We start from the raw sequence: 18,459 nt of genomic DNA, 5'->3' as shown, positions 1-18,459 counted from the left end.
GTCCACTGTGGTTTCAGAGAGACCCAAATACCGCGGGGAGAGAGTGCCTACTTCCATTTAAAGCCGGTCCCCTGTGAGGCAAACTGCTGACGTGACTAAAAAGAAAACCAGAGCACAGTGTTTGGAGCAAGGCAGTTTGTTTCACCTCTGCTTTCGCTCACCAGCGCTGCACAAACAGCATCCGGTTATTTAAACGAATAAAGTGTGCTCCCACATCCTTACTGCGTCAGTCACGTCCAGTTAAGGGAGTGGGCAGAATCCAAAAGATGATGAAGAACGATGCTGCGGTTGATCCAATGGTTTTACTGCCTCTATTACTCAAGACATGTGTGTTTAAAATCTGTGTCGTACTGAGAATATGTGTCCCTTTTTTTTTTGCTTTGTTTTTAGTTCATCAGCAATATACTCCATGATATCAAAATGGATCTGTGTGTACTGGAAAGGTTTAAAAAATATATACAGAATGTGTGTAGTTCACTGGTTTTCAGTCCTTTTTTTTTTCTTTTTCTAATAAAACGGTATCAAATTCTATATAAGGACATCATCTACCCACCATCATCATATCTGTCGGTTTCAAAGTGTTTTTCTGACAGTGTACACGGAGGTGAGAGTCACTGGAAAGCGGCGCGAACCGTCCGGTCACTGAGCGGCTGGGTGGGACGGAAGTTGTCCCCCAATATGCCATCATTCCCTTCCAGCAGCTCCGCCCCCTTGACGTGGGACCGTAGCCTTCGAAACTCTTCGATCTGCAGGAATGGAAGACGAAAGAGTCAACAGAAGACTCAGGCCCCAGGACGTCAAACGGTATAATACTGTTTTCACATTGATGATTGCACATTGACGATAAGCCAACAAATGAAACTGTATAAATATGCATTGCTTCTGCTACGTTTTCCCTTCTTGCTTCGGAAAAGACGCTTCACGTGATCGATGCATATAAACAAAAGAAAATCCATCCATGCAATTAGTGCAAATTCTGCTGACTGCAAGCAAAGAGGCTGTTACAAGAACGAGGTTTAAACCCTCTCCACCTACGGTTGATGAAGGGATCGACATCATAATGTATTTGATTAAAAAGACTGTTATTTCATTTGTACAGAATTTGAACAAAACAGACAGAGTAGGTCAAACCTATAAAGCATTTTTACTTGATTTGAATGTCAAGACACGTTTAAACTTTATCCTTCAGTCTGCTCTGTATTTTACTCATATTTAATGTATATGCATTTTTTTTTCTTCCTTTTTTCCTTTCCAGCGATCATCTCGTGGTTTTTGTCCATAATTCACATTAATGTTCTTGATTCGTGGAAGAGTTCATTTGTAACCCACAGATCTACTGCGAACCAGATCTCCATTAAGGTTTTGTAATGCCTGCTCAAATGTACATGGCATTGTAAAAAAAAAAAAAGAGAGATAAAAAAGAGATTTTCTGAGATAAAGACTATTAAAACAAGAATAGAACTAGATTCATGTCAGAAGACAAATGACTGTATAAGTAACCAGAATCTTTTAAGACTTCAAATGTTTGCATTACTCTGACAGTTTACGTAATAAGGTTTGAGGTGCAGAGAAAGAAAAGCAGCAGAACTGGGCCCCATGTGGATTCCTTTATTATCATAGTAACTAATCATGATTCCACTTCTCAAGACCTTTGAAATAATTGCAGATGGTAAAAAATATATTTTTTAAAACAGCCTGTATTTACTCATCACTGAACACGAGGTTATGAAAGACGTGGTTTTATAGGAGAAACGTCCTCAAGGATCCAAAACGTGACTTCCTGCTTGTGTGTAAATGCAGCCACTCCAGATGTTATCGCTTCTTCACACAGGTCGTGTACAGAGTCTGGCCTCGCTGGCCAAAACAAACACGGCAGTTCCTGTGCAGTCTTTGAGTGATGCAGGATTTTATAGCTCACTGTCAAAGTGCAGAGCCGGTCGGCATAGCAACCGTTGTTTGGCGTTTTGCACGCACATATTCACTGTGCACACATATTTTCAATCTTGCACAGTCAATAATAGCCGGATGTTTGGAGTGTGTATTCAAGGTGAGCAGGACCTGCTGTTTTAACATACTTCTGCTGCTGCAGTAAAAAACAAACAAACAAACAAACAAACAAAACCCTGCAGCTCTCAGGCGTGGCATGTAACATCTAAATGGGTTTAATTAAAGGTACAGGCACAGGGAGGCTTCGTGTATTTTGCCTATCTTTATCTTGATATCACTTGACAAGTGTTTTCTAATCAGTCTTGAAAAAGGGACTGTTTGCACATAATTGTACAAACAGTGCCCAATGCTTAAATAAGTGTTATATAAATGTTGATGAGATATTGTGGAGATTTATGGACTTCTGCTTTTTGTCTCAGACTGTTAGATTCTTTACAGACCGTCTACAAACCAAGTGTGACGGACGGTATAGAATGATGAAAGTTACACAGTCTTCGGCCCATACATGTTATTGTTCTGTTTCAGGGAAATTCACCTTAGTCTTTGGAAAGATTTTAGAATTTGATGGGACCTTCAGGATTTCGTGATTTTTCTAAGTAGATCATGGTTTTGTTGAATTTGAGGAATAGCCGTTCAAGGGAAAAAAGTAACCAGACATCTTATAACCTTTGAAACAGTGTCTATTACTTAAAGTGACAGTGAAAGTGAGGCTAAGTGAGCTGAAATAAATAATTTCACTGTGATGTAAACAACACACACACACACACACACCAGTAAGCCGCTCCACCTTGAGGTTCAGCATCTTTCCCAAGGACACGTCGGCCACATGGACATGAACAAGCACCACCCTGGCCACCTGGGCCACACATCATTTGTCCGGGACTGACTGTTCCAGCAAGTCCAGCACAAGGACGGATCGTACGAGACCAGGAAAAGTGCAAGTACCTCAAATATGTTCTGCCACAGGACCTGTAGGTAGCTTTATAACTGCTGGGGTCAAAGTGCATGCAATTACAGTGAGGCAGAGACTGCACACATGGGGCCGACGTACAAAGTATGAGAGAAATGCTCTAATTGCTTCAGTTTAACCCCTTCAGTACTAAATTTGCTGGATTCATTGGCTGACGTGTTTCTGCCACTTCAAGCCTTAAACTTGAGGGAGGTGTTGGTGAGCATTATCATCCAAAATCTTCTTAACGATGTTTGAGTGAAACTCCCTTTCAAGTGAATATAAAATGCCTTCACACCATTTTTCTTTTCAAACATTTCTGTGAATCTTTGTCATTTTTCTGAGCGATCGTCAGAGAAATGTCTCTCCTTTGACTTCGACAGTCTGATTATCCATCTTGAAATCATTATGAACCTTCTAACCAAATAAAAAAAAAAAAAAACATCCCTGAAGTAAAGTAAAGTAAATAAATGGCATTTATTGTGACTCTGTCGTTCTGTTTCGCACTTTGCCAGAAGAAATCAACAAACACACATTTGGCTTTATATTTTCCCCGTTTTGTCCTTTTGTAATTCACTCCACCTTTCCCGGACATTGCTCGAGGCAGCAGGACAAGCAGAAGTCATTCTTCGAGTTAGCGTTTCCGAGGGTCAGCAGGTCAGACGGCAGTGAGCATGAAAGACTCCCATTAATGTCCAGCGGATGCCAATGTCAACTTTTACAAGCGGCTGCTGGGGGACAGCTGGGATTCAGGTGAGCACTGCATACAAGTTTAAATCTATTACAGCCAGTGCATCAGACTTATTGATTACAAGTGGGTGTAAAGACCTCCTGTCAGCGAAGCAGTCCTGCGTGATAAAGAAGCTTTCTGACTGCACGGCGTCAACACAGAGGATTTTTTTTTTGGTCTCTGCATTTTTGAACGGAAATCAGCAGAAATTCACCTTCTCAGAGTTTCACCAGGTATTATCCTCGCTTTTCATTCAACTTCACATGAAACACATTCCTCAAAGGTCTGCTTTTGTCAGGCAACTGTAAACCGTGATCACTCTAATCCAGTGAATCCTTTTAACGACACAGAGGCCTTTAGAAGATGGTGTTTAATCCTGGTCTTTGCGGGCCGCTGGCCTGTATATTCTAACTGTTACCCCACGTCAGTACACCTGAACATAATAAATATTTCATCACCAAACTCTGCGCGGAGCCTGGTAATCACAATCAGATGTGTTGGAGAAGAGGGATGCAAGAAAACTGTGGCCTGTGAGGACCAAGACACACTGTCACCGCCATGGCGTTCATGTCAATGACACGTTGGATTAGGTTGTATTTGGTATTAAGTGTTAGGGAAACAGTGTCTTTGCCTCAATCTTCTGCACTCAGAGAAATATATGAGCATGCCTTAGGAGACAAGTTGTGGACTTTATATATCAAACATGCCGAAAGCCTCAAAAATGGGAAGAAATCCAATTTACCATTTGACTTTGACTGGATCATGAATTGTCAGCCTTGATTTTAAGGCTGAGGTAAATATAATAAATCTTATTTGACATTATGAATAATGCCAGAACATTTCATTCAAATTTGATGTAATCATCACACCGTTAGCAAGAGAAGAAAAGTTCATGTCAAAGTTTGAAAGCAGGTCAAATAATCATTATAAATGGTGACGACGTCTTACCTGGAGCTGCGAGATAGTGAGAGGGTAGCGGTACAGAATCCAGGTCACATTTTCACTACAAGGCGGCGTGGTCAGAGATCCTTCATACACCCAGTAGTCTCTCAGTAAAGGGTCTGACGACACAATTAGCACCCCACACAAAAATATCAAACACCAAATACATCTCCAATGATAGTGAGATGGCGTTATTGTTTTATCATCATGGAAAAGGACACTTTTTCCATCTCATTGCAGCCCATATGTTTAATGTTTATGCTGTTTTAGATGGTGTGCAGCCTTTGAGCATCTTTTCATAAATGCTTATAGACAACACTGCTCTCTGGTGGTACTGATCATTAAGAATGGGGGGGGGGGGGGGGGGGGGGGGTAGGTGGCTCAAGAAACAATGGAAGATTCCACATCTCAGCCTATAAGACATTGTTGTTCTCTTTATCTGTGACTGTTGTGTAATCATGACCAATGTTATTCTTTTACAAATCAGGCTGTTTTCTACTCACCAGGTAACAGAGTGTTGGGGTTGAAACAGGGGATTATCTTGTTCTTCCCCTGATAGAAATGCAGCAAGACAAAGGCCCATTAATCTCTTCAAGTATTCAGTCAATTCAACCTTCATCTGAAAATCACGCCATCAGTTCTGAGCTTGAATATTTGGCTCTCACCTTGTATTGTAGGTCTTGTAGAACTTCAGTGATGGCCTTGAGACCCAAATGCTCTTTACCAACCTGAGGAAAACCGCAAAAAGTATTTTAGGGTTTCCAGAGGGATTTTTCAGTGCTTCGGGTCAAAAACTACGGTACTCAATCACAAAGATTAATCGGTGAATCTGGTACTTTGTGTTAATGGTGAACCGCCATTACAGTCACACCGTCTTCGTTTCACACAGACAACAGCATCAGATAATGTAATCTACACTTATGTTCCTGTCTGCGTTACAGGATGTCAACAGGAAACAGAAGCAAGACGTGCTGCTGAAAACAGAACATATGAAGCAGACAGTGTTACAAAATCAGGAAAGTTTGGGGTAAAAATACAAAATTAAATAAAAAAAGCCCCTGTTTCGTCGCTGGGTGTGTTTTCTTCAGCTGGTATGACTCAGGTCTCATCAGAGCCAAGACATTTCTCTGATGTATGGTTATAAAACAACAACAACAACAACATAAAACTAAAGTATTCAATAAGTTTCCCAGTAGGAAATCTGACAAATTATTATTTTTAAGGTCATCGGGGGAATTTCACAGGAACGTTTCAAAGTGTATTTTCCAGTATGCCTCGTAATGAATACTCAGGTTGGTTCAAGATAATAAGGAATTAACCTGCTCCTCCATGTAGAAAAACAAGTTATACAATGAGAGGAAGGAAAACCACACGAAGATTGATAAAGTGCTGAAACAGTGTTAAACATGTGGGCCATGAAGGAGACAGTACAGACATTGCCTATCAAAACATGACTCAACTCAAATCAACACTAAGGCTGTTTGATAAACTAGTTCAACGGCACATTCATGAGTGTTAGACTATATTAAATAGGTTTGATTTGTAGTAGTAGTAGTTGAAAAAATGACTTGTGGTTGCATAATTGTATTAAACTTAGTCTTTTAGCCAGATTTAGCCTATAATGTTACAATGAAAGTTTCTGAAAGACCATATTGTGAATCCTCATAAATTATCAGTATGAAATGGGAATTTGGGTCATGGATGCCAGTTCATATATATGTGAATCTGAATAGTCAAAAAAAAAAAAAAATCTGTTGTGGTCAATGAAACAAAATAGTAGTAAATTGTGAAAACAAGCTGTTTTCTACCATGGCGACTTTTCCAGCTTTTTGTGTGCATGCTCACCTGCACAAAAAGGGCTATTATGAGGACTCCGTTCTTCTTGCCCAGAGCGTCCTCCAGAGTGTTGAAGAGGGTGCTGTTCCAGTGAATCAGATGGAGCTGCACTCAGACAAACAAAGGCAACGCAAGCTGTGACTGAGAGGCCATTGTTGTGGACAGGTGTCAGGCAGCACGAGTCAGTCAGGGAGCGAGGGACCACCAGCTGGTGATGACTGAGGACTTTCTACAAAAGGCACTTACAAACCAAACGAGAAGAGTGCACAGCTTTTACACTTCTGTGCGTGTGTTTTAAGTTACAAAAAACACACAAAATACTTCTGCAAAACGAGCATTAAATTGTGAATATATGAAATATCATCATATTTTCTCTCGACGTCTTCTCAAGTCCGCCATACCGATTAAACTACGTTTGATGTCATCCACGCTATAATTTCCAGATTTTCCAAACAAATGGTTCAGCTGAAGAGACACAACTCCGTGAGATTTATAGAAAGATTTTGTATGATTGAAACGGATGCTGTTTAGGCGAAAGCAGGAAGTGAACCATCTGAAGCTTTGTGTATGCAACTGCTGACCTTTTTCTTACCTTGGAGCATGCATATCACAGTAAATCAACACTCTGTGATCTTCCATCTACTAAAATAAAACCTCCCCCCACAAATAAAAAAATAAAAAAAATAACCCTGACCGCTGAGTGAAATTGCTTTGACCTTAAAGTCTATCTAAATGTGGGATCTTTGGACAAGCTGTCTTGACCTTTAGAGACATGGCATTAGGACGTCATTTTGAGCTCTCTCACATCTGTGCACTCAATGTAAAATGATAAGGATGGCGCTCGTTCAATAGTTCAGGCTAATGGGGTTTATCCGAAGTGTATCTACATCTTCATTTGCTTCTTTACACAAATATGTAACCATGCGAGATTGTCATTTGGTTTCGTCAACCTGCTAAGAATCCCCATGACTTTGGTAAGTTTAGAGTATAGTTTGGTTCTCATTATACTGTGTCTACGTGCAGTGTTTAGCCTTTATTTGAACAATCTATCAAATTGATAAGCCATATGAATTGTGGTCGTTGGGAAATCTTTATGACAAATAACATGACTTGTACTTGGTCATGATTCAGAATAGTTGCGAGCTGTAAATTCTCAGTAAATGGAAAAAAAAGATGCCAGTTGAGGAATTATTTTTCATGTTTGTTCTGGTTGACAAATTAACGTTACAAAGGTGAATTTATTACTCTTTAAGCATTTCAAATGTTCATTACCTTGAGCATTGTGCACGATTTTATGTCATTTTAAAGTCAATAGAAATTAAAATGGAGATACCCTGTATTTATATGTAATGACATTTGTGAGAACGGACATATTTTGTAAATTGCTTACAATGGAATTGATGGAATGCATTAGTATAGGGTCTTATATCCCTGTTACTATACACTACAAAGTACTACTGCTACAATATAGTACAATATAACGTGTTACTTCCACAAAAAACAACTTGGATATGAAGGAGCCTTTACCTCCCATGTCAATACACGAACCTTCATTTAATAATATCAATGTTCTATTAATCTAGAGATCAGCAGCACGACTGGTGAACTAGCATTAACACCAGAGCCATTCTATAGAGGGGAATTAGTGAAGTCTGTGTGCTGAAGTTGCAAAATGCAGGAAACAGAGGCCATGATGCTAAAATCTATCCTGTGTTTTGTACCAGAAGAAATCATTAAATGGCATAATGTTGAAATTGCATTCACTTTTCCTTAAAAATGTCATATTGTTCAGGATTGATATTTCATCACATTGCAAGGACGACATTCAGAGATAGTGAGAAATTGTTGTTGCAACCATTTTAGTGGTCAACCATTCAAGATCACAGTGAGCCGTGTGGCCCCAGAACCAAAACGAGTGAGATCGTTATTATCAAGCTGTATTTTTCTGCACGCATCTTCAAACGTTAACAGTGTTTTCAAATTAAAAAGAGGAAACCCTAGTATTAAGCTACAGTGTTATTTAAAGGAGGGCAAATTACATTGCCAGCAGTCTAAACACATGAGTGCTATCTGCTTTATGTCTTTTAGATGAGGTGAGATGAGGTATGTGGTCGTGACCCTTTTTTTTTTTTCTTTTTTAATGTGGGTGTACATGTTTGCAACATCTACCTCCATCGGAAACGCCTTGAAGTTAACAGTGTGTTCTGATCCCCTCTGGTTTTCTTTCCCCCAATGGAATCGAACCTCGTGAAGCTCGTATTCATGATCGCTGGGCAACGGGCCGCCGGTGACCACTGGTGAAGAAAGCAGAAGGTTGAGCAAAGACACAGTAAAAGAGACCGTAAGACGCCTTCTGAAGAGGGATTCATGGAGCCAGTGTTTTCCACACCTCCCTCACTCGTCGCCGAAGCCTAATGACTGACGCCAAAAGCATAAACATCCGTGCTCTTATCTCGGCATGTCCTGAGTCAACAGGTTTTATGTACTCGCGGGACGTCATGTGTGCCGGGGAGTCACCTGACTTGGACTTGAGGAGGATGCGCACAGTGTGTCCCTCATTGATGACCTCGCACTCTCGACACACCACGTAGTTTGGAGATAAGCCCACGTCCAGGAGTGACGGGTCGTACTGGGCCTCCCTGGAGTTTAAATTGATGGGCGACTGGTACTCCCCATTGGCTGCTGGGAAATGCAGTCCCCACTCTACACCTGGACCAGAAGACACATGTTACATGGCAGATATTATCAAGTGAGGTGCTGTAGAATTTAAGATTGGACTTCTGGTGTTTGTCCACTGCACACATTTTACACAGAGCAGAAAAAGCACAGGTATTAGTATTATTAGTCTGCACATCACCTCAAGCCTTCAATCTAGAGGTTTAAGTCTCTTAATTGCGCTGGCCAAGTCTTCGCAGCTTATTCCAATGACTTCCTGTCAGACTGTATACTGTGAGTAGGGTTCATTTAACTTCAGTGCGTTAGAAATCATGCATGTGAATCAGCATGCAACACATCAAGATACAGAGGACTGAAGGGCTGATATGAAGAAGCGTACAGTTTCATTTTGTCTGCTTCCTGCTTCATTTTGAAGTGTCCCGCTGTGGCTCGCTTTAGGCTCTTTGACCTTCTCTCATCATGTGTGATCTTCTCCTCCTGTGTTTCACCTTCGCCTGACTGATTGTCTCACCCCATTGCTTGGTCTGCGCTTTCCAGGTTCCGCCTGCACGACTACATTGCTTCCACCTTTCCCTGTTCCAAATAAAGAGAGCTCTCTCTCTCTCTCTCTCTCTCTCTCTCTCTCTCTCTCTCTCTCTCTCTCTCTCTCTCTCTCTCTCTCTCTCTCTCTCTCTCTCTCTCTCCCTGAAGGAATGAATAAGGTAATGGTATATTTATGGTTATAATTGAACATTGAAAATACAAACACCAACAAATAATGTTCATTTTAACAGACAAAGACGCCAGAGGCATAGGTACGCATATCCTATTAGTTCAGTGCAATAACCTGGAACCTGTGCAATATATAAACAAAACGCAAAACAACAAAACCAACTACGAAAACACAGAAGAAGAATCTAAACAACATAATATCAGAAATTGTGATATTCACTTTCACTCGTCATCTGAATTGTAATCTTTAATTATTCTATATTAATAAAATATATTATATACTATATTAAAACAGGAAGGAACTGTCTCCTGTGACATTCTGTAGTGTACTTGGGTGGTATTAGTCTGCTGCTGAAGGTGTTTAACTCCCAGAATAGAAACCAGAAACTGTTGCGATGGACCTCAGGTTTTCACAAGTTATTTATGTGTTTTTACTCCATTTTAAAATTCTCCAGAAAATACATGCCATGAATGGTGCTATTCATAAATGCTAAGTAAGTTGTTTGCAATGAGCAATATACTGCATTTTCTAACACTACATTAATCAAATTCTAGGGGAACATTTTAACTTGTAATATCTATAATCAGTATACAGCCATCCATAAGTGACACACGTGAAAAAATAGCCCTTAAAAAAGAAAAGATGTAAACTAAGATTGGGACCAGTTTTTATTAGAATTGATGTAAGTTGGAAACTGAAGTAGTGGAAACAAGATTGTCTTGAGGAGTGTTGGAAAACAACAAAAAAAACAACCTTTGCTCTTAGGAGGACAATAAAACTGGACGGGTTATAATTGCCTTGCAGTTTTTTGGAAAGGCGTGTGAACAAGGTTTCTTGCCCGGCAGAGACAATGAGAGCGTTGCCGCTTGCAGGGAAAACAGTTTTAAGAGCTTTCAAATTCAAGCGGGTTGTGGTTGCAGAAAGAGGGTCAGCCAGTGCTGACTGGGACAGGTGATCCGTGAAGTCTTACGTCAGCAAGACTGAGATTCTAACAGGATGTATTCTGAGACAGAAGAAAGATTGTTATCGCCTTCCTGCATTGATAGAGAGAAAACGGATATAACAACTTGAAAGTCCAGATTCATTGAGTTTGTATTGCAAGAACAGAGATGTTCATTATCTTAATTTTCCACATAAAGGGGGTGGGGGGGGGGGGTGGAAAAACTTTCCAATCCAATGCAGCTTGATAACTCCCACAAAAAAATGAGCCCGGCTCCTCACAGTTCTTCACACTGGCAGACTATTCACTTCTTACCAAAGAGGGGTGGGGGAGCGTCACATTCCCTCTTTCCTCAGCAACTAAAACCCTGACAACAGTTTACTAAAAGCTGTGAGTGTCACTGCAGCGAGACAACTGGGGTTGAAAACACTGCGCAGAATTCTAATAGCGTACGTGCATGTGAAGGTGAGGACATTCGATTTGGTTGGTTTGATAGATTATAGTCAGGATTTGTGTGAACTGATGCTGTATTTCAGATTGTTGTCGCTTCGAGACAAAAGGAACTTTTGGTAAAAAAGCTTGTTCACCTTCTGGATGCACAAATAGTATGAGAATATTCTTTTGCTCATCAGAGTAAAATGAGTAACTATTGAAAAACACAATATGTTTTTGACTCAGATGTAACTGTACTGGTACATCTGTGTTAATAATGCCTCAACTCAAGGAAAATGCAAGTAAGAGTTCATAAATCTTCATAAATCAGTGTGTCGTACATGTCATGGTGCTGAATAATGAAAGTGGTAACTTTCCTAACTTGACTTATACGTCAAAGGTTCTTGAATAGATTGACATTATCACCTGTAAAGATTCAGATGTGTATTCTCACATGTTTATTCCCAAAATGCATCTGCTTTAGGAGCCTTGTAGCTTCTGTTGGGCTACAAGTTGAGATTTTCAATTTCAGTCACATCTCCTTTATTGAATTGTCCAGAAGACCCATTAGTTGGAAAGCTTCATGGGTTCCGGTGCATTTCCTGCTGACAATTCCTGACTCTTTCATTTCACGTCTACTCTTTATTATCAGAGATAACCGAGTGTTCGCCAGCCAGGGGATTCTCCAGCCGCGCATGTTTCTCCATATGATTCAAACAAATGTTTTTTTCATCAGACATTCAAGGAATCGTCATCATGTGTTATTGTCGTTGTTGTCCGCAGAACACAAATCACGTCATACCATCACGTACCATCACAACTACTCCTTTACGAAGTTTCATTAAAAATGTTTTTTTTAAAAGATAGCATGACTGCAGATAGATTCTCATGCAGAACACATCAAAGCTAAATGGAGATGTTAGTGAGATGACCACTTTATAGCTTTTAAATGGTCTCTTTTTGTATTTGCTGATATTCACTTTAACAGCTGATTTGCACTTTCATGCAACTGTTTTTTTTTTTTACTTACCTGTCACTGCAGGATTGTAATATTGGAGCCTTCAGTATTCTCGTTATCATTGTGTATTTATATTAACGAATACTTTGTAATCTTCCAATACCATAGGTCTCCTGAATGAGAGCATCTCATCCCACTTGTACATTTGTTTCTGAACACTTGAGTGTCAAGAAGTGACGTTTGAACATGTTACTACCTACATGTTCCAGTGTTATCACGTCACTTAATGCTAAGGTTGGTTTTAAGACAAGAGGTTCCCATCGGACACTGATAGTATAAAGCAAGCCATCAATTAGCTTTATAGTGATATACTTAATTATACTTACAGAAAGAATTTTACAGTTCAGTGTGACAGTGCATCCCTCGATGCTCAGTAAAGGCAGCAAAAAAATAAACCACAGAAAAAACATCACAACTCATCGTCACATGACCGTTTGCACTGCGAGCCACACCGAGGAAGAGTGTGTGGAAAACGAATGAAAAGCTTAATTTGAGTCAATGACAGTTGGCGCCGGGTGATCCTCGTCACAAAGGGTGAACAGTGTCATGTTTACTAACTTTAACTGTTTAGGTCTTGATGCAGCGCGGCGGGTTTACAGGGCGTCCTCGCCACACACAGGATTATCTTCCCGCTCACTGGGAGTACCGCTAAGTCTGGGGACACTGTTTTCACTGGCTTTGTTAGATCCGCCTTCAGGACAGAACAAATAGTTTCAACACACTCGCGGTGGAAGAAACATCAAGCGGTTTCATTTGAATTCCCCTGCCGACCTCTTTGTTCGGTCTTTTAAAGCTTTCATTTTGAGGATCACAAAGTGGCTTTGTCATGTTGCCCTTCAAAGAAAAGACAGGTTCATGATCCCACGCATTATTTATATAGATTTCTATTAGTACCCATCAGTTATTAATGGTACGGTTTAAAATATTTCTTTTTTGAAAAATGCAATATATTGAAAGTAAATGATCCAAGTCTATTCATGAACTATATATTACATTTGCAGCAGTGAATTTGTCCACCTTTGAGTGTATAAAGAAAGGTCACACAATCTGAACGAAAACAACCATCATGCCTGATTATCGACGTGTTAATAGAACATTGATATTATTAAATGAAGGTTCGTGTATTGACATGGGAGGTAAAGGCTTTTATTTAAAAGTTTTCCTTATTCTAATGTTTATTTTTTAAATACAATGCTATATATATATATATATACAGTGCTATCATAGGGCGTCGTATAAAGAGACAGTTGGGTATGAATGCTGGGCCTCTGTTTGTTTTCCTGTGCTGTAAAGCAATCTGTAAGGCTGTCATGTGCAACTTCATGTGTGCAGCTTGTAATGTGAATTTTTTACAGTGTCGCGACACAAAACAGGATTTTCGGGTTGGTGACAACACTTTAAAACTCTGACACTCCGTGTGCAAAGTTGAGGATTCAGACCCATCTGGACTCTCCCTTGACTACATCACGTCAAGTCATTGCATCCTTTTAACAAAGCAGTGAAAACCGGCCTACCTTCCTCGTAGCCCCAGTCCAGCTCATCTTTCCCCGGGACGTAATCCCCCGACTCTTCATTCACGTTGTCGGCCATGGTGTGAGTGTGTGTGTCAGCCTGCTCACTGTACAAAAGAAGTCTGTCCTCTGGGTGGACTCCCAGTCACTCAGACACAAACTAAAGTCTGCAGTCTGCTGAATGGATTCCCAGTCTGAGAAACTCTTCTCTCTACTTTATATATAAATATATTTTTTTTTCCCCTTAATTCTGTCTTCTCACCCTTCTTACCTTTCCTCCAGCTCTTATCCTCTTAGAGCAACTGAGTGATGTGTGAGCTGCTCACAACCTCTCTGTGTTTCTCCTTTCTGTTGCTCCACCTCTCTCTCTCTCTCGCTCTCTCTCTCTCTCTCTCTCTCTCTACTCTACTCTACTCTTATCTCTCCTTCCCTTCCTTTCCGTCTTCCTCTCTTTCTCGCTTTTATTTTTTCTGCAGACTGCAGGTGTGCTCCCTCGCTCTGCTTTTCTCCCACATAATAACAGATCATATTTTCTCCTCCATCATGGGCTCCCTGTGGCTGCAGTTCTGCGTAAAGTGTGGAGCGTATCAGATGTAATGTTCTTTATTTGTATTCGAAGGTTAATGTCAGTCAATTGCAGTTTGAATTGTGTGTTTGTTCCTTGAACTCCTCCGCTGTTTTGGGTCCCTCAGATGTGCTTTTGTGTTTGTGTGTGTTGGACTGCGAGCAGGAAGGTCATGCTGGTGTTTGTGCTGGAGGCCACACATCCACCCTTGGGTGAAGGAAACAGCAGTGGTTGAGAAAATAGGCAGAGAGCAGCGGGACGGAGAAAACGAAAGGCCAAACTGTTCTCAAACCTTGATGATTTCAAGATGGACAGAAAAAAAAAAGAGCTATTAAACACACACTCACTTTCTGGCAGAACCTCAGTGTTTCAGGTTCAGTTTCGGGCATAACAGGCTGCATATGAAGGACTTCTGGGGCAGAGGCTGGTTGCATTCAGGTTTAATCCATCAACACCTACATGTTAGTTAGAGTCACCAGATAACATCAGTTTCATGTACTGAACTCGAAATGCCCCCAACAAGGAGAACATACAAACTCCACACAGAAAGTCTGCTAACACTCAAAATGAGGATATTCCCATGAATAAGGCGAGAGTGTCCAACACAAAATCCTAGTGCAGTCCTTACATTTTTACATTTCACATAATTATTGCTCCAATTAGATGAACAGTCATCCATGTTGCACCGCCTTGTTGAAATGTCTTCTACATGCCGGCATGAAGAGCCTGAATGAAGATAACATTTGATATACATGCCACTGTGCTCGCTTTACGCAGGATCGTTTTTGTACCCTTGACCTGAACAGACAAGGTTTCATGAATCCCTGAACACCTTCTAGAGTTTGACTGCGAAACTGGGCTAAACCAGCTGCAACTTTGCAAACAAACAGTAAGTCACCGTGGGTGCATATGTTGCTAGAAAGTAGTTGTTGATATTTGGCATTTGCCATTTAATTATGATGCCTTTTCTGTTTGACAGCAGAGAGTCTTTAAATACTTGCAGATTTGTTATTGTTCACAGTTGTTTGGATGTGCAATGACATACTCTGATGCCTTAACATGTTAGAATAGGTGAACTAAAGTTGAGTTTTCAGCAGATTTCTACTAGAAGTTTAATGGGAGAATAAAACGATTAATCCTCATCAATTAGACTGAAAATAGAGTTGTTGGATTTTGGAACTGAGTAGAAAAATAAAACAGAGCAATAGAAATCAAAATTATTTTTAATGTTTGGATGGTAAATCTGTTAAATATTTAGGTTTAACCTGAAATCATGTAACAGGGACAAATACCTCCATGTCCCAGGCTGATCTTTCTTGATTTTCTTTTCTTTGTTAATCTATATCCTCCAGGCTGCCCGTGTTAATTGCCCTACATTCTTTATCAGGAAACTGTCCTCAGAGTGAGCCAGCTAAATGAAGGCAAACTCCCTAGTTTCTGCAACAGATCCAGAAACAGAACCTGCAGTCTCTTTCTGCCAGTGGTCCACAATCTGTGACAGGGATCTGTTCCTTGGTGACCTTCACATCATCTCTTCTCTCATAATCAGACAGTAACTAGTGGATTTGCTTTTGCATGTGTCTTAAAACTCCAAAGTCGTTGACCATTGGGCGGATATTACCATAGTATTTTCGGAATTTTCCAACTAAACTTTCAAGAATGATGGCCTTTTCATCTTTTACATTTTTTTTTTTCAATACTTCATGCTTTTTTGGGAAACCAGATCAACAAATCAATTCGTCCACAAAGAAAATCAAATCATTGGATATGCCAGTCGTGAAAATATCATGAATTAAATTTTTCCTGTATAAATGTCTGTTTACTGGAACACACAGTATCGTCGTCAGCGACCATGTCACGACACTGATATTTCCTGAATACATCAGACACCTTTTTATGGAAGATGTTTGCAGCAGCTCCAGTTGTGAACAATATAACAGCAACCTTTTAAAGCCCTAAGATAATCTCACAGTTTCAAGAATAATCTGCTACAGAAGGTGAACGAGTATTTTCCTTCAGGGGTATCGACATATGTTTTCAACAATTTAGGTGTGACAGACAGCGTGACAAACAGGTGTAAATTGGGTCGAGCATTGGGGAACTTCCTACTGACATATATTCAGACTTACCTGAACCTCTTGCATGACTGCTTCTGGTCCATGTGTAGCACACCATATACTCATAACCTTTAACTTAGAAGTTGGTTGAATTTTGTACTAGAAACTGTGGAGTTCTGTAGTCAAAATAGAATCATGAATCGTCTTGTGAACGAGGTTTTTCCTTTGTAGCATTGCAGGTTTTTATTGTTCTGCTATTGTTGTGTTGTTTCACACTAAAATCTTATTTTATCACTATAATTCATCCACATGCATACGTCCACATTTTCAGAACTGAAAACGTGCTTCACTAAAAGGAGAGCTTTGTCCTGCACCATTGAACCTTTTGATATATTCTTGTGACTGTGATTATAGCTGCGATGAGAGAGTTGCCAACATTTTTTTTTTATTTACTATTTCTCCTGTGAAATCAAAAGTAACCTACCTTTGACCTGGAACTTAACCTAACCCTAATCACAGTCTGATTCAAAATGTATTGATTTCCCTAATTGAGCCGATCATTCAGGTTGAGGTCCCTAAAAGAATGAACGTAACCAGAACATCCCACTCATCCTTTCCAAAATACAGTTCACTGCTTCACCCTACAGGAAGCAAAAGGCAACTGCAACTCAGCTCCAACTGCGGTTGATGATCCCGCATTGTTTCTTTTTAACTCCTCATTGCCCCATGTGTCTCTTGAGAGTATTTTCCCCTTCTTATCACATTTATGCTGTGACGTTTAATCTCCTTGTGGCAACTGAAACCAAAGAGCAGCTTTTCTTACTGAATGATACTTTATATTGAAACACGTACATTTGATTTGCAAAACAAACACACTTTTCACGGTAAATTATTTCTTCTCTTTTGGTGAAACGAGAACAACATTTAGTGGTGTGTTTCACACCTTCAATTTGAACCTAATGTTGAAAATGGTTCAAAGGTTTTAAAGAGCTAAGTTAATTGATTATCAATAACTTTATATTTTCTTAGCTCCATTCATCAAATCTAAGTCAGATATTGTTGTTACGGCTACTGTAGGTCTAACAGGGGGACGTTATTTTGATTACCAGTGCATTTCAGGTGTGAGATCAATGCATGAAATGGCTGGATGGTGTCCAATTTGTAGACTGCTGTCACCATGACGACTCACGAGAGAAGAGCCACCATGAACATATAAGCCAAAGACATCTTTCATACAGCGGCTGTTGGCATCATCAAATAACATTGGAAATTACATGATGAAACTGTATCAGTGGAACAATCAATTTATAAAACACAATAGAATGCATCACTGGAAGAGAAAGGAGAAATAAATGAGCCAACTCTGACCTTCTCAGATGGACCTGACACGTGTCAGTGAAGCTGTAAAATGAGCGTGTCCCTACCCTCACACACTCACCTCATCCAGCAAGGCTTTCTGACACAGCCGATCCACCTGCATACTTCTCGAGCTTGTATCACAGCCACGTCTCCTCCGTGCAGCAGCTGAGTCACACTCACACTTTCAAACCTTCTTCTCATGGTTAAGGTGTTGCACCACCTCTGTCTGGTTCAAGGATTACGTCATATGACTACTTTGCTTTTTACACATTTTTGTCTGGTAACTCGTGTTGGAGAGTTGAAATCCGTCTGAAATGTACATTATAGGTGTAGAGGTTGGCACTCTGGGCTCAAAGCAACACCTTTCCCAGTTAAAGCCCAGACTTGGGTTGTGTGCATGTTATTCCTCTGTTTATGTGGATTATTACTGGATAGTCCAATGTCCTCTGTGAGTCTATAAGCATGAATTTTAGGATGATAGGTGACTCTTATTTGCCTGACCCTGGCACTCTGCAGCAGTAAGAGGGATGGCTGTCATACACAACTGTTACTTTGAAAGGTTGTCACTGAGTTCATTTAATCTCTTGAAAATGTATACATTTTAATTCAATGAAGATTGTAATTCAATCTAAATTCACAGCTTATACAACCATTCACTATGATGTTTTGTTTTGGTTTCTGCTACAAATTCCACACTTTTATACCATGGAGAGCTGGAGCCAATAGCAGCTGGACTCTAAAGAACTTGAAGCATGTTCTCATGTACCCAAGTAAAAGCCGTCTCA

General features: G+C 40.1%; 1 protein-coding gene across 1 annotated transcript in view; it reads right to left on the bottom strand.

The window, feature by feature from the left end:
• ca8 (carbonic anhydrase VIII) overlaps nt 1–13,772 on the bottom strand; it is a gene marked incomplete at its 5' end in the record, with an annotated part of 15,287 nt that extends 1,515 nt beyond the window's left edge. The window contains 8 exons of the mRNA XM_080504090.1: nt 554–746; nt 4,575–4,687; nt 5,072–5,120; nt 5,234–5,296; nt 6,414–6,509; nt 8,574–8,698; nt 8,922–9,113; nt 13,697–13,772. Coding sequence (XP_080360216.1) covers nt 612–746; nt 4,575–4,687; nt 5,072–5,120; nt 5,234–5,296; nt 6,414–6,509; nt 8,574–8,698; nt 8,922–9,113; nt 13,697–13,772 — 849 coding nt within the window. The 3' untranslated portion in view covers nt 554–611. The remainder of the gene's footprint in view (nt 1–553; nt 747–4,574; nt 4,688–5,071; nt 5,121–5,233; nt 5,297–6,413; nt 6,510–8,573; nt 8,699–8,921; nt 9,114–13,696) is intronic.
• Nucleotides 13,773–18,459: the final 4,687 nt, after the last annotated feature.

Source organism: Blennius ocellaris (genome assembly GCF_963422515.1).
Source record: "Blennius ocellaris genome assembly, chromosome: 10".
Classification (NCBI taxonomy): domain Eukaryota; kingdom Metazoa; phylum Chordata; class Actinopteri; order Blenniiformes; family Blenniidae; genus Blennius; species Blennius ocellaris.
This window is presented reverse-complemented; position numbering and strand designations above follow the sequence as displayed.